Below are 15,488 nucleotides of genomic sequence, written 5' to 3'. Positions count from 1 at the left end.
ACTCAACTGCGGGCGCAGATTTGCCCTCCGAGTCAGATTTTGATACAACACCTGAGCATTGAGCACAGATGACTTTGACAAACACAGAGCATAATATAAAGACAATGTGCGGAGAGTTGAGAGCCCCTATGCTGGATCCAGTGACTGGCGCACCTATTTCCCCGTGCTGCTGTGAGGGCTGTCAGATCCGTGTGTGTGTGTGTGTGTGTGTGTGTGTGTGTGCGTGTGTGTGCGTGTGTGTGCGTGTGTGTGTGTGTGTGTGTGTGGTGACAGCCCTCACGATCCATTATAGTGCACTGGACAAGACTGAACAAGTTTCGCCCATGCATGCGCGAGGCAGGCAGTTCGGTACAATTACCTAATTTATCAGCTTAAAGTTATCGGCCTAATTTAGACATCGGATCGATAACGATAATCTTAAAAATATCATTTATTGGCCGATAACGATATGGCCTCCAATATATTGTGCATCCCTAAACTAAATGTTCAAATAATTAATAAATACTAAAATAACCCTGATTCATGTGACCATAAATCAACATTAAATAGCTGGGAACATGTTAAACTGGTGAAAAAAATAATAATCTCAGTATATAAAATATGTAGCTATCAAAGTGTTAGAGAATTCCCAACTATAGTAATTGCTTTGAAACTTGAATATAACATGACAAATAAGGTTTTCTGGTCAAGCTGTTCTAATATCTAAAATAAATCTTAATAAAACATTACCATAAGCTCAGGTACTGGGCAAACTCTAAGGAACATTTTGTAGTGGATATGATGAAGATGTTGGAGTTTTGTACACTGAGCTCTAGGCACAAGATAACAGTCAAGCACATATTGTTCTTACACACTTGCGCACGCACGAGCGCGCACACACTCAAACACAAACACTTACCCTTTATTGGGAGTCCACATATACGCTGCTCCTTGCTCATTGGCAACTACAATCTCATTTGGTAAGTGTGGACTGTAAAAGACAACACATTCATAAGTTATTTTATTATCATTTTAACTCCCTTTTTATATTTATCATTTACATTTAACTCATATTTAGCATTAGAGTTGCAATGGCTAAAATGCAGCAAATACAAAAATCCACTGCAAATACAATGTGAATCTTCTTAATAAGCACACTTTAAATAATAAATAATTATCCAGAATATTTTGAAGCTCCTATGATATCAATCCCAAACACATTCATTAACTGAATATCGGCATATGTCTATAGCAGGGGTTCTGCCGGTTTCACCAAGTTAAATTAAGACCTTTTAAAGACATTTTTAAGACCATAATAAATAAAATTTTAGGCGTATACAGGGATAAATGCTAAGGATATTTTTAATATCCCAATTGGAAAAGATTTTACTTGCCCTCTCTAAAAATGATTATAATTTAATGCATTTAATAATACAATCATAATGCTCATATAATAAAAAACATTGGTCAGGTCAGCATCTTCAGCAGTAAATAAATGGAAAGCTTTTAAACAAATGTTACTGTACGGAAAGTAATTAAATGCTATTTTTATATAAAAAAATGTAAAGTTTTGTTGAGATTGGGATTGTTGGTGATGTACGGGTGTTAATGGCCACAATGATATACATGAACAAAGGAAAATTAAAACCTACTAAAAAAGATTTAAGACCTACAACACAATATGTCAGTAGATTTAAGACTTTAAGGCCTAAAATTTAGCTTTTGAGATTTAAGACATAAGACCCCACGAATACCCTGTAAAGGCTGATTTATACGAAAGGATCCTGGATCGTGTGAAATCGTCAATACCCAAATCCAGCTAATTGAGTAATCCACGTACGAAGAGCAGACCCCTGGTCTATTATAATGACTGTTTACATTTATATGCTTAACCAGCATTTCATAACAGTACTCTCAAACAATTTTGTTACTTCTCATATCTATAGTCTATTTGTTTTCATCTTCTTATTTAATATTTAGTAAAACAAGTTTAGTCAAAGCAAAACAAAAGCGTAACATTTTATTTTACATGGAGTTAAAGACGGATCTTTAGATATATTTGATATGTGCACTGTTTAATAATTGTGCACAATACATACATGTAAATGTGTAACTAAAAAAAAACATATAGAGCTGATGTAATTGTTTATAAAAAAATAAAATAAAATAAAAATTCACACAACTGTGGTATACAGAATTTCTTATAAAAACACTGTAATTGTGACCAAATACGGTGCGTTTCATATTTACACTCAATGTGGTTCTTTTCTATTAGGCTTGTGCCGGTATTCGGTAATGCGATAAATCACGGTAATGAATATGCACGATATTGTTATCGCGGGCATTTCAAAATACCGTGAAAAATATTAGATCCGAATTTATATTCTTAGACCGCGCCTTAGCTTATTTTCCATCAACCGCTTGAAGAAACACTGCGTATATGCTGCGCAGAACTGATGCGCACTCTGATGTAAACAATCCCCACATGTAGAAGCCCTGTGTGCGCGGCGCCGCTGCCACCGCGCTATAATCCTCACACGCAGGGGCGGACTTGATATCTGGCAGACCGGGCACTTTACCGGTGGGCCGACGTACTTTTTGGGCCGGGCTGATCATCGTCTTATGATTTGATCGGCCCATAAAAGGCTTAGCAGCCTATCGTTTTTTTCTGCCTTATTGATTGACGCTGCTGTGATCTGTGACTCTCTGAAAGTAGATGCTTTTTTTCCCGGACAGACAGACCGGGCCGGTCCATGTGACACTGTGCAGCCCATTGGCTCTTTTCGGTATTGACATTGGGCTGGCCCAATCACAAACTCCTATTTTGGACTCTGTGTGAGCGTGCGTCGTCTGTGTGGATTTGTCAAAATAGTCGAGAGTCAGAGAGAAGAAACGCAAGGGAGGCGCAGAGAAATCGCGGGAAATACACCGGCGTTTCATTTAGCGATTCTGAAAAGTTCTCTGTTCATTCTAGTGCACGGCTAAAAACGCAAATCACGTGACCACACACTCTCTGCCCAGAGCTGCAGCCACTAGTTCAGCGGGTCGGCATAAACCCCAGGTGAGAGTATAGTGCATGTCAGACAGTTCATCTGCTGGGTGATCTCATCTCACTATAGTTGTTAAATGTGATATTGAATTCATCTTGTTGTCTCTATCTAACAATTCTTATGTCTTTTGAATCACTTGTTCTCAGTTAACTGTTTTGGCTGAGTGCAAAGATAAGCTAATATATTAATTTATGTAACCACATACACTGATTCTGCACATTGACTGATTGCTTACCTTTATCGTTTAAATTTAATGTACGTTATACTGTTATAATGGCCATTATTGGTTATTAAAACTGATATTCTGCAAAAGAGACAGGGTAAATCAAATATCAAAATGAAACAAATTTGACTTATATTTTGTTTTCATTGTTTAGATAGTGAAACAGCAAGCAGGATGAGGTGAAAGAGGTTAAAATGTAACACTGTTCCCTTTGAAGATTTACCCATGCATTAGCAGGCAGTTTTTGTTATGTTTATTATTGAATATAGGCTGAGTGAATAGTGTATTGAATAAGCTAAATTGGCTGTAGTGTATGAGTGTGTGTGAATGAGTGTGTATGGGTGATTTCCAATATTGGCTTGTGGCTGGCAAGGCATCTGCTGCATAAAACATGCTGGAATAGTTGGCAGTTCATTCCACGATTGCTGATCGAAGACTGTTTCCCTTTGCACATTCACTTGGATATAATTGCTCAAGTTTACTTTTATATTGTGTATTGTTTTATTTATATTTATTTGTATTTAAATGTTTGAAGTACTTTTAGTTAATTAAAAAGTTATTAAAGTTACTAAGTTGACGAAACTGAAGTTTTTTTGTGTTTTTTTTACCTGTTTCTCAAGTAAAATTACAATATCGTGATAATACCGTATACCGTGATAAAAGCTCAATCAATTAATCGCAGCATGAAAATGTGATACCGGCACATGCCTATTTTCTATCCTACAATACTTTGTTGTGCTACTATTTAAGTGTGTTCCTTTTTTGCTCTGACAATGCAGCCGTTTTCTATTGTTCTGTTGACTTTGTTATTTGCAAAACAGCACAGTAGAGCTGAGTATAGTGTTAAACAGGAAAAACCCTGTACTGTATTTATTTATCAAAGATTTTGTGCAGCTGTTATTTTTTGTGCAGCTGTTTATTTGTAAACAGGGAGGGAAACCCCTGTGTTTGAGTTATATTTTGCTCAAAAATTGTTTAATAAAGTTTTAATTAAGTCTTTAACTCTCAAGTAACCATTTATGGAAAAATACTATATATATATATATATATATATATATAAATAAATCGTATACCGTCATTCCTCCTAAAAATTCTGGCATATGATTTTTTACAACCTCCAGTTGTAAACATGCACTTTTTTGCATCAAAATTAAATAACGACTAAAAAAATAAACTAAACTCAAGGCAAAAAGTCTGAACATTTTTTTACCTACAACTCAATATTTCAGTAAATGTAAGACTTTTCAAGGTCTAAAACTTAGTTTTGGCAATTTGAAGGCCCCTGTGAAATGCAGATTGATTAGACTTTTTGCCCATATCGTCCAGCCCTAAAAAATACTGATGTTTGTTAGATTTAGCCCACTCCACAATTCACCCATTACTATCTGGCTAGCTTGTGTCCTCTACTCATATGCTAAAGAGTCAATAATGGTTGAACATTCTTGACCATTACCACCAATAAAGCCCAAAAACAGGGCATCAGTATATTGTAAACCGATAGGTTCAAATATTCCTTTCCAGTCATCAAAGAAATAATCTGTTCCTTGTTCTAGTCATCTGGTTCAGGTCCTAATTTTTTCTGGTCATCTGATTGATCACACTTGGCTAGATCATAAATTTGTGTGTATAGACAAAAATTTCTTTAAAGTGATTCATGTTCAACTCAAATGAAATGCGGTGCTGCGAGAACTGTTCGCTCAAGTCTCAAAAAATGTTGTGCGTTTCACCAGCTGAAATCATGTCACGCGCACCCAAAGCGAACCTCCGCCAACTCTGCGATGCAATCTCAGGAATAAATGATATTTTAATATATCTCCATAGGAGCACACATCTATTTTTCACATGTTAAATTATTTGATCACAGATATTACAGACTATCTTGATTTGTGTTTAACAGAAGAGATAAACTGGAGGATAAGTAAACGATGGAAGAATTTTCATTTTGTGGTGAACTATCCCTTTAAGAGTGTCCATTGGGATGGGTTTTGTGAAGCACACATTATTGTAAGAGGTTTCAAACACACCTGACAGTGACGCAGGAGAAGCGCTCTTTTGTCTGGATGACGTCCATCAAACGGGGCTTTCGTTTGTCACAGACAAACCAAACGCCACTGAAATAATCCGACCGCACAGCCACAATAACTGCATAAAAGATGTTATGAAATCAGGGTTTCTGCAGGTTTCACAAAGTCAGGTTTAAGACTTTTGTCTTGAATGTTTTAAGGCCATTATGAACGAAATAGACTTATACAGGGCCCAATTCTTACATTTTTTCTAATTTCCCGGCTAGGCCAATGGAATTTTTTTTACTTGCCTCAAAAAAAAGGTAGTTATTTCTAAGCCATATATTTTTAATAATATCAAAACAAGCAAACTCCAGTTGTAAACATGCACTTTTTTGCATCAAAATTAAATAACGACTAAAAAAATAAACTAAACTCAAGACAAAAAGTCTGAAAAATATTTAACCAACTCAATATTTCAGTAAATGTAAGACTCTTCAAGGTCTAAAACTTACTTTTGCCAATTTTAAGGCCCCTGTGAAATGCAGATTGATTAGACTACTGTTGCGTTACATTTTTTTGTTTTCATAAGTGTGTAGTTACAAATCAGTATTATTGACTATTATCGTGCAATGATTGACTCTTCAAGAACATGATTTATCTGTCCTCACCTGAATTCTCAAAGTTTCCACAACTGATCTGTCTGGCCGATGCATTCAGATCAAAGACAACTGGCTCAGAGGCCATATTAAAAGTCGGAGTCCCGTCATCCTTATACTCCTGCACCACCCTGTGGAAGCCTGAGGAACAGCAGTGAAGGAAAAGCCAATACATTTTTACAGAATAGATTTCAGGCACCGGTATACTTTAAACAGAATCGAAACAAACCTGAAATTACATCATTTTAAACAAAATCCAGCCAAATAAATGTTATTTTTGAGTTCGTTTAATCAGTTTAAAACAAAATGCTTTTAAAAGCAAATGTTTCTGTAGCACTTTGAGACTTTACTTAAAATACAGTGCTTTACTTAAGAAAATAAATATATAATAATACATATAAATATATCAAATATATATAAACATATAATACTATATAGTGCTCAACATACATGAGTACACCCCTCACAAAACACTCATTTAAATTAATATTTTCTTTAGGAATTTAGGAATAATAATATATGTCTGCATATACATTAGATTAGTCAGTACTGAAGCCAAATAACACGATAATGATAATGGTCCAAAATTAGCACACCCAAATTTAGGTTAGGAAAAGAATATTAAATAAAAATGTAAAAAAGAGCCAAATTTAAGAGGAAAAAAGATAAAGATAGATAAAATTTAAATGTATTCTCTTAAATAAATTAAATCTAAAATGATAAACAAAAATATAAAAATAAATAAGTAAATTATATATATATATATATATATATATATATATATATATATATATATATATATATATATATATATATATATATATATAAATAAATTCCCTGATTGTCAATGTTTGGAAAATAAATTCCCTAATTTTCCATGAACAGTGGAAACCCTGTAAATTTTATCACAATGACTACAATAACCCAATAGGAGGCTCTGCATGAAAGGATACGGATTTTGTCCATTAATGCTCCACTGGAATAAATCAGACAACCATCGCTACCCTTCTCGGTTTCATAGAGGGGCAAAAAAGCCAGAGCGCCACCTGTAGCATCTGCAGAGAACTGCTGCTGTTCGCTCTGATAGGTCAGCTCTTCATGAAGGAGCGAGCAAAGCAGGGGCTGAGGAACATCCGTCACTACATCACTGAGGAGACGGTGGATATGACGGACCTTCCTGGAAGATTTCCCAAACTCACACCTAGAAGACCCACAGAGAGAGTTTAGAATTTGGATCAGATATCAAGGTTATTTCAAGGCAAAAACAAACTAAATTTACAACCATTTCTTTAGAAATAACACTGCATCTAAAATTAATAGGTTTATAATAGGCCTGCACGATATAAAATCTGATATTGCGATATGAATAGAATTTCACAAGATAAATGGCTCTATTTGGCAGTTTTCTGGGAATCTAACATTATTCAGGTACAGTAATAACAATGAAAAAAATGCTTTTACTTTGGATGGTCTTATTTCTAATCCAAATATCGAAAAACTCGTGAATCGAGTACAAATGTAGTGTTATTTTAACCTTCAGAACAAAGAACTCAAAATCAGGAGTTTTTCCTTAAAACAAGCATAAGGATCTGCCATTAGGGCAAGTAAAATAATCTTGTTTTCGCTTTGACATGTAGATATTTGGACTAGAAACATGACAATAATTCCAAGAAAAATATATTGCAAAAATTCTGTAGAACTAATTAAATAAAATTAATCTTTGTTACACCTACAAACATCATCATTTTTTGAGCCCAAATGTTTTAAACTCTCTTGAAATGTTTATTCACAGGCCTTAAAAACAAATGCAAATGATAAACTTTCACTATATTACACTTAAACTTAGCAGTGACGCTACAAATCACATGTTCTTTAGCTCCTTCTCAACTATAATTCACACTCAAGATTGCATATCTTGCGATGTGACTATTGCAGATGCGCAGATTGCAATATCAATGCTGAAATTATATACTGTGCAGTCTTAGTTTATAACAATTAAAAGACCTCAACAATAAATAATAATAGTCTTTACAAATTACTTATACTTCCTCCAAAGTCAGATTTAAGAACTTTCCAGGTGCCTTTTCATACATTTTCAACACTTTAGATGTGTGGCAAATTACATATAATACATAAATATACGTAGTACTTCATCACATTATATCAGATGCTAAACATTATTTTATTCTATAGTAAAGTATACCAAGGAAAGCTTTCGATGTCATGTTTGTCTTAAGCTCAACACTAAATTACTGTCGTTTACTCTATTGTCATTTACTCATATTTTAAATGTCATCGTTCATCTTAAACTTAGAATTATTTTCATTACAAAGGGCATATTATTATAACATACCATTTTAGAATAAACCAATACAAAAAAGTGCTTGCAATTTTAAATGCAACCATTTAACTGGGGAATTATTAAAGATACATTTATTTCATTTAACTTTTTTTCCTTTAGTTTTATACACCTGCATTAGAACTGCACGATATTGGAAAAATCTGACATTGTAATATTTAGGTTTATATATATATATATATATATATATATATATATATATATATATTGCAATATGAATCCAGTTTCACCAGATGGCTTAAATATGTTTATTTGGAAGTGAATCATTCCTTTAGATCGACTGGGGTGATTTTGTAAGGGTGTGAATCATTTATAAAAAAATAAACTTGCAAGCAAAAATAATTACAACAGAGCAACACTAAAAAAGTAAAATAAACAGTGCTTTATGGTTTTATAAAGAATCAAAACAGTATTCAGGTGCCGAAAATGGATAATAAACTGTAAAGTGTAAATAAAAGAATGCTGTACAATCTTTATTGTATGTTCAGTAAAACTACCCTTCATTAAAGTTAAATGTTGTACTTTTTTGTGCCTGAATCCTTTAAACACTCTTGAAATGCCTTTAGAGTTGCATGCAAATTTTCATTTGGTTATGGTTATTCTTTGCAATGACTCCACAAATCTCACGTACTCAACTGCTGTGCTGATTAACTATACTCGAACTCAACATAGCATATCCCGCAATGTGATATGGACGCTACAACGAAAAAGCACAGCCCTAACCTGCATTGTCTTGCCAAAATACATTACAAAATGAAACACCATTTTCATAGTTTACTTTTGATTTTACAAATTAAAAATGCTAAACTGAGCATAATCCAACATTAAATTAATCAATAATCAATGCTGGATTCATACTTAATAATCTTACCTCTTATAATTCAAGCCCTTTACAAAGTCTTTTGACCAGCGTAATGACATAACATCCTGATCGACAAACAAAAACAGGAGACAATATATCAAATTATGACAAAAAAGCAATCACTGAGACCACAATAAACACACAAAGACTCTCAAACCTTCGATTGATCAGATTTATAAGTGAAGTTTTCCTCCAGCAAACGTCCCGTTGTGGAGAAAGCATCCATACAGTAATGCTGATAATAATACTTCATCTGAAAATAAACAGTGTAAAGCAGTGTCCCGTGAGTTAAATACCACACTAAAAGATCATGTCACATTTAAACAAAAATGAACAGAACCAATAATAAAGTTACCTGCTCTGGAAAATCAAGAGGATCCACCAGATCAGTGGAGTAGACTTTGGCATCTTGGAAAGTACATTAAAATTAAATAAATTAGTGAATTAATTACTTTACACATGGGTCACCCACAAAACACAGATTTATATTTTACATAAAGCACTTTCATTACTATGTGTCACAAAGTAAACAATCTCCCATCCTCAAGTCTGTTGTTATTTAACTAAAAATTATATTACGAATGTTATTAATTGACATTAAGCTCAAATTAACTATAATAAATGGATATAAATTGCACAAAAAACCTCAAATGACTTAGAAATATTCTCCAAATCTAAAGAGTTATTGGTCTCTGTCAAAAATTCCACATCATGCATGCCAATATTACATGTATATACAGTGCTCAGCCAGGGCTTTCACAATAATCAATATATCGACTTATCGCACAACACTTGTACATGACCTCAATCTTTTTTTTAATTGACGCAATATATAATCGCCCATACAAAAAAAAACAATTCTAGCAACATTTTAGCTGATTGTGCAACATCTCAATCTCTATTGAAGTTGTCAGCGTCAGTATGGTTAAATAAAACACTATAGTATTTACTAGAAATTACTATAGTATATTTTCATGTGGGTGTCTGACAACTGAAAAGATCTGGCAGCAGATATCGCAGCCGCCGTTACTCTTTACCTTGCACATTTTTGTTGACATTTATTATTATTTATTTAGGATATGCGTTTTCACATTCTGATTTCAATGTCTGATTATTAAATAGTTAAAATCACTATAATTAAATTACATATTCTTAAGAATAAAATATGTATACATGTATGTGTTCTTTGGAGTGTACTTGCATTGTGACGATATTATATTGTCATTCTGGAATTATATTATGAGTGGCATAAAAAGGTCTTAAAATGACAATAATATTGGTTATCGCAATATATTTTGGTGCACTATATCGTACAATAGGGCTGGGCGATTAATCAAAATCGACATTCAGAACCTATAATCAATCTAACTTTTCTAGGTCAATTTTTTCAATTAAAAGTTTTCAATTGCTTTCGCAACTTCCCGTGTGGAGTCACGTGACCCTGCTCTGTTAAGGCTGATTTATAATTCTGCATCGAACACACCACTATGGTCCGGCACAGCCTCCAGTAAAATATAACTACATGTCGCATGTTTGCACTACATTGATGATGATCCAGCTGTGCCAGAGATGCCTTTAGATGGCATATTTTCTATTACACTAAACTTATTATTTACATTAAAAAAATGTTTACAGAAGATTCAAGAAATGCAATGTTTAAAATATTATTTACAAGATATACAAGAGTTATTTTACTTAGAAGAGACACTGCTTATTTTCTACTTTTAATATGAAAAACATTGAAAATAATAAAATTTGTTTCCAAAAGTGCAAGTAATTTATTTTCACTTTTTTATAAGAGAAAAAGTGACTGTTGGTTTTAGGCAATGTGTGTTTTAATTTCAGTTGTTCAACGTTGATGTTTGATAAATAATCACAGATAGTAGATAGTGCGCGTTTCCTTTATTTTAAAAATCAAGTAATGCACCTGCATTCAGAAATCTATCACTTGTAATATGTGAGCATATTTACTGTATAAAACCTGTCAGTGAACTATGAGGCCAAATTTTTTTTTTTAATAAATGAATAACATAATCGTTTACTAATCGTAACCGAGATAAAATGTTCAATTAATCGAGATTTGATTTTAGGCCAAATCACCCAGCCCTATCGTACAACAACTAATAGACATCGTGACAGGCCTGTGCTCAGCATAAATAAGTGCACCCCTCACAAATCTATATTTTAAATTAATATTTTCTATAAGATGCTACAGAATATTATATTTGTGCATGTACATTAGATTAGTCAGTACCGAGCCAAATGGCTGGAGGTGATTAACAAAATAATTTCAGATAACGGCCCAAAAATAAGTACACCCAAATTTATGTTAGAGAAAACTATTACAAATAAAAAAAAAAGGAAAAATCAAGAGAAAAAAAAAAACTACCTCAAATGTAGTTGAAACTTTGTAGTATGTCTTTTTTTTCTATACATTTTACTTGAATTTAAAAGTATATTCTTTCTATTTCTAACAATGTTCAGTGACTAATATATTATTTTAATAAATATATCTGTTAAGTAAATCGGTTTTGTTCAAATGCATCAAAATACATGACCTATATTTACTGACAATTCGATAAAAACATTAATTTTCAAAATGAGATGTACTCATTTATGCTGAGCACTGTATATCATTCTTTATTAATATTTTTAAGTGCATGATACATTATGTGAACTGATATTTTAAGCATCAAGTCCATCCAAAGACTAAAACTCAGACCATTAAAAATAAAGACCCTCACCTTTATGTGGTGGCGTAAAAGGGGTGACGGCTGGTTTGAGCTGCACCCATTCCTCACCCCTCACTGTGTGCTGGGATTCAAACCTGTGCCGATTCAATGCCCCCTCACCATCACACTGAAAACACACACAACACACCAGTCAAAACACAAATTCACAACTGCAAAGTGGTGAATGTGAGACATCAGTAGAGCCAGACAGAATATGCGGACATTTCTTGCTATTTCTGCAGATTATTTTGGAGTATCGTAACTAAAAATTTATATATGAAATTTAAAAAAAATGCCTTTTAACTTCTGTTTAATGTTTACAATGCAAATCCATCTAGATCTACTTATTTGGTAAACAAAGCAAGTCTTTCATATAATATCTCTACTAAAAGACAGAAAATAATACTTTAAAAAACTGCATTGTAAATAAATTATTTGAACACTTTCATATCAGTCAATAATATTAGTTGAAAACAATTTAAAACTGAATAAATATAAATTTACACACATTTACACTAGTACATAAATAGACTCAATGGTGGGCTAAAAATCTATGGAAATCTGCACATTCCGTGTGGGCCTAGACATCAGTAATGTAATGTATTTTTTATTTAATGCCATCTCAGCAACCAAGGCTATTTTCAGGGCAAGAACATTTTAATAATAAATATAAAATTTTAAAAGATTTTTTGCGATAATGCATAATAAAAAAAAAAAATTCCAAAAAAATTCCTGGTGTCACTTTCCTAAAAATGTAAAAAAAAATAAATGAATAAATAAATAAACGTCTTCTGGAATCATTAAAAGCAGAACAGTAGACTATCTCTATAGTTATTCAATTTCTTCTATACCATAAAAAATATATATTAGAAACAAAAAAAATGCAGTTAAAAAGTAAATAAAGAAAAACAGAATAACTTTAACTATTATTTTTTATTTATTATTCTTTTAGTTTTATTGAATTTTTTTAATCAATGACCGGCCCTGATCCTCTTCCATAGTTTATAAACCTCTGTGTTCGACTATATTCTATTTTAAAATACCATATTTGTCTAGATTAATGTTATGTTTTGTAATTAAATCTTAATTTAGCTGGCTAATACATTATGTTTATAATCAATATATTACAACATTAACACTATTACAGACGTTATCACATGCAATAGCTAACTTACAACTAATGGTTAATTCTTAATGAGACATTCAACATAGGCAGCAACCCCAAAGCTCTAACAATGCTCATTTATTATATTAAAAAGGCTAACACAAAGCGTGTCGGCCTTTTTAATATAATACATTAGCATTGTTGGAGCTTTGCTGTTGCCGCCTATGTTGAATGTTAAATTTGCACCTTTTGCGTCTTTGGCTGAGCACCCAGATAAGGATGTGCATGCTTTCGTACAGTATTTCATAATTCTTAATGAGAACCATTTATTTTCTCTAATAAAGTTTCTCGTTCTTACTCTTAAAAGTGAATAAAAACACAATAATGCATGAATTACTAATGTATAGATGCTTTGGAATTACTAATAAATATAAACACACAATATTAATTTACATAAATAAAATATAAAAAAGGGAAAAATGCTCGAATTAATGAATGAATATTCTAGAATTTTTTATATTCTTCCTTAAAAAATGAATATGCAATTTAAAAAAAAATCTCAATTAACTCGAACATGCATTACAACTTTACCATAAAACATTATGACCAAAAAAAAATCTACAAATCACCACAAACTACTACTAGACATGCAGAGACGTTTAAAATGTGTGCTCAAATTATATTTGCATTGTAATATGTGCATAAACCATAAATATGGCTATCATATATTTAAATGCAATGTTTAAAATATTATTTACAGGATATATAAGAGTTATTTTATTTAGAAGAGACACTGCTCATTTCCTACTTTTAATATGAAAAACATTGAAAATAATAAAATTTGCTTCTAAAAGTGCAAGTTATTTATTTTCACTTTTTTTATAAGGAAATCGTGACTGTTGGTTTAGGTAATGTGTGTTTTAATTTCAGTTGTTCAACGTTGATGTTCAATAAATAATCACAGATAGTAGATAGTGTGTGTTTGCTTTAATTATTTTAATTAACTAGTACATGCATCAAAATTAGACATGCAGAGACAGTTAAAATGTGTGCTCAAACTATATTTGCATGTTAATATGTGCATAAACCATAAATATGGCAATCATATCTTTAGTATTTATTTACTGTGCTTATTTAATCTAAAATAAAAACAGTAAACTAATACAATCATTTCACACAATATCCACACAGCACAAACAAAAATGAAAGAAAGAAGAAAATAATGGAAATCAAGTTGCAAAATTCATAAAAAGATATAATATTTCTTAATAAAATAAACACTTTGCTTATACTCAATTAAGTCTGTGTGCTGTTGGTGATCCTTTCATCCACTCTAGAGTGATTTTGAGTATTATTTGGCCACAACTTGCTCTCTTTCAGCAAATGGGATGATGTCTGGTGACAAATCTTATTTTGCCACATTCATTTTCTTCTAGGCTTAGTCCCTTTATTAATCTGGTGTCACCACAGCGGAATGAACCACCAACTTATCCAGCACACGTTTAACGCAGCGGATGCCTTACCATCCGCAACCCATCACTGTGAATATTTGCCACATATTTTGGGAAAATGCTTTGAAAGACTTAAAAAATTCAATATACTCTAGGCACTCAACCCTTTCGTTATGTTCGTGGCTGTTTTTGCCCCATTGACTTCCATTATAATCACATTCTTTGATTGCAAAGCCGTGACAGCATAACTTAATTATGCATTTTTGATTGTTACTGGCTTTCCAGTAAATTTTAAGTTTGAAGAGTAACTAACAATGAATTGATTAAATGTCCTGCTAAACATAAAAAGTCTGCTCGAGTATGTACAGCTCTGGCATGCCATTGTAATGATTATTATGATGATGGGGGTGACGTATCTGCTCTGTCTTACCTGCTCAGCATTGACAGGAAACACTCGCTCATATGTTCCCCAGCCACTATAGCAGTGTTTCGGCTTTACATCAGGCGGTCCGTCCAGATAAAAATGAGGAAAAAGCTGATGTGGAAAAGTGCCGTCCATGATGTCCGTGCGGTGGTTCAATCTACCGGCCCAGAAGATCAGACAAGCCCGGGCATGTTCACGCGGAAACCGACGAGCACACGCGGTCCGTCGAGTCCTATGACTGAATCCATTAAATACAACAGTGTCACTTTAAGATAATATTATGTCGAATATGAGTCTCTAATATAGATAAATGTTGGAAATAATAGTCGACAGCGCACGTGTTTATGAAAAACGTGGCTGACGGTTGAGCGTGTGCACGAACGCCAAACAAACCGCGAATAAGCTGCTAACGTCATACACGCGCCACAGCTGGTGCTAGAAGGGATACAGCTGTGTGACTTATGTTACCGAGAATTGTTTATATTATTTAATAAATTATACATTAATTGTATTTTATTAGCGTCTACCCCTACCCCAACCTTAAAACCAACCATTACAGTAATGTTAAAAAGTAATTATATCGAACATTATTCATATTATTTATTAAATTACCCGTTAAATTGTATTTTATTAACGGCTAT

General features: G+C 32.8%; 1 protein-coding gene across 2 annotated transcripts in view; it reads right to left on the bottom strand.

The window, feature by feature from the left end:
- taf1c (TATA-box binding protein associated factor, RNA polymerase I subunit C) overlaps nt 1–15,224 on the bottom strand; it is a 50,119-nt gene extending 34,895 nt beyond the window's left edge. For both annotated transcript variants that reach the window (XM_056445693.1, XM_056445692.1), the window contains exons 1-9: nt 14,854–15,224; nt 11,880–11,994; nt 9,491–9,543; nt 9,293–9,388; nt 9,145–9,200; nt 6,868–7,115; nt 5,927–6,055; nt 5,277–5,394; nt 899–970 (exon numbers count right to left, since the gene is read on the bottom strand). In XM_056445693.1, coding sequence (XP_056301668.1) covers nt 899–970; nt 5,277–5,394; nt 5,927–6,055; nt 6,868–7,115; nt 9,145–9,200; nt 9,293–9,388; nt 9,491–9,543; nt 11,880–11,994; nt 14,854–14,982 — 1,016 coding nt within the window. In that variant the 5' untranslated portion in view covers nt 14,983–15,224. The remainder of the gene's footprint in view (nt 1–898; nt 971–5,276; nt 5,395–5,926; nt 6,056–6,867; nt 7,116–9,144; nt 9,201–9,292; nt 9,389–9,490; nt 9,544–11,879; nt 11,995–14,853) is intronic.
- Between the last annotated feature and the right edge of the window lie 264 nt (nt 15,225–15,488).

This window comes from Danio aesculapii, chromosome 21, assembly GCF_903798145.1.
Source record: "Danio aesculapii chromosome 21, fDanAes4.1, whole genome shotgun sequence".
In the NCBI taxonomy this organism is placed as follows: domain Eukaryota; kingdom Metazoa; phylum Chordata; class Actinopteri; order Cypriniformes; family Danionidae; genus Danio; species Danio aesculapii.
Note: the sequence above shows the minus strand (reverse complement) of the source record. Positions and strands in the feature narration are given on the sequence as shown.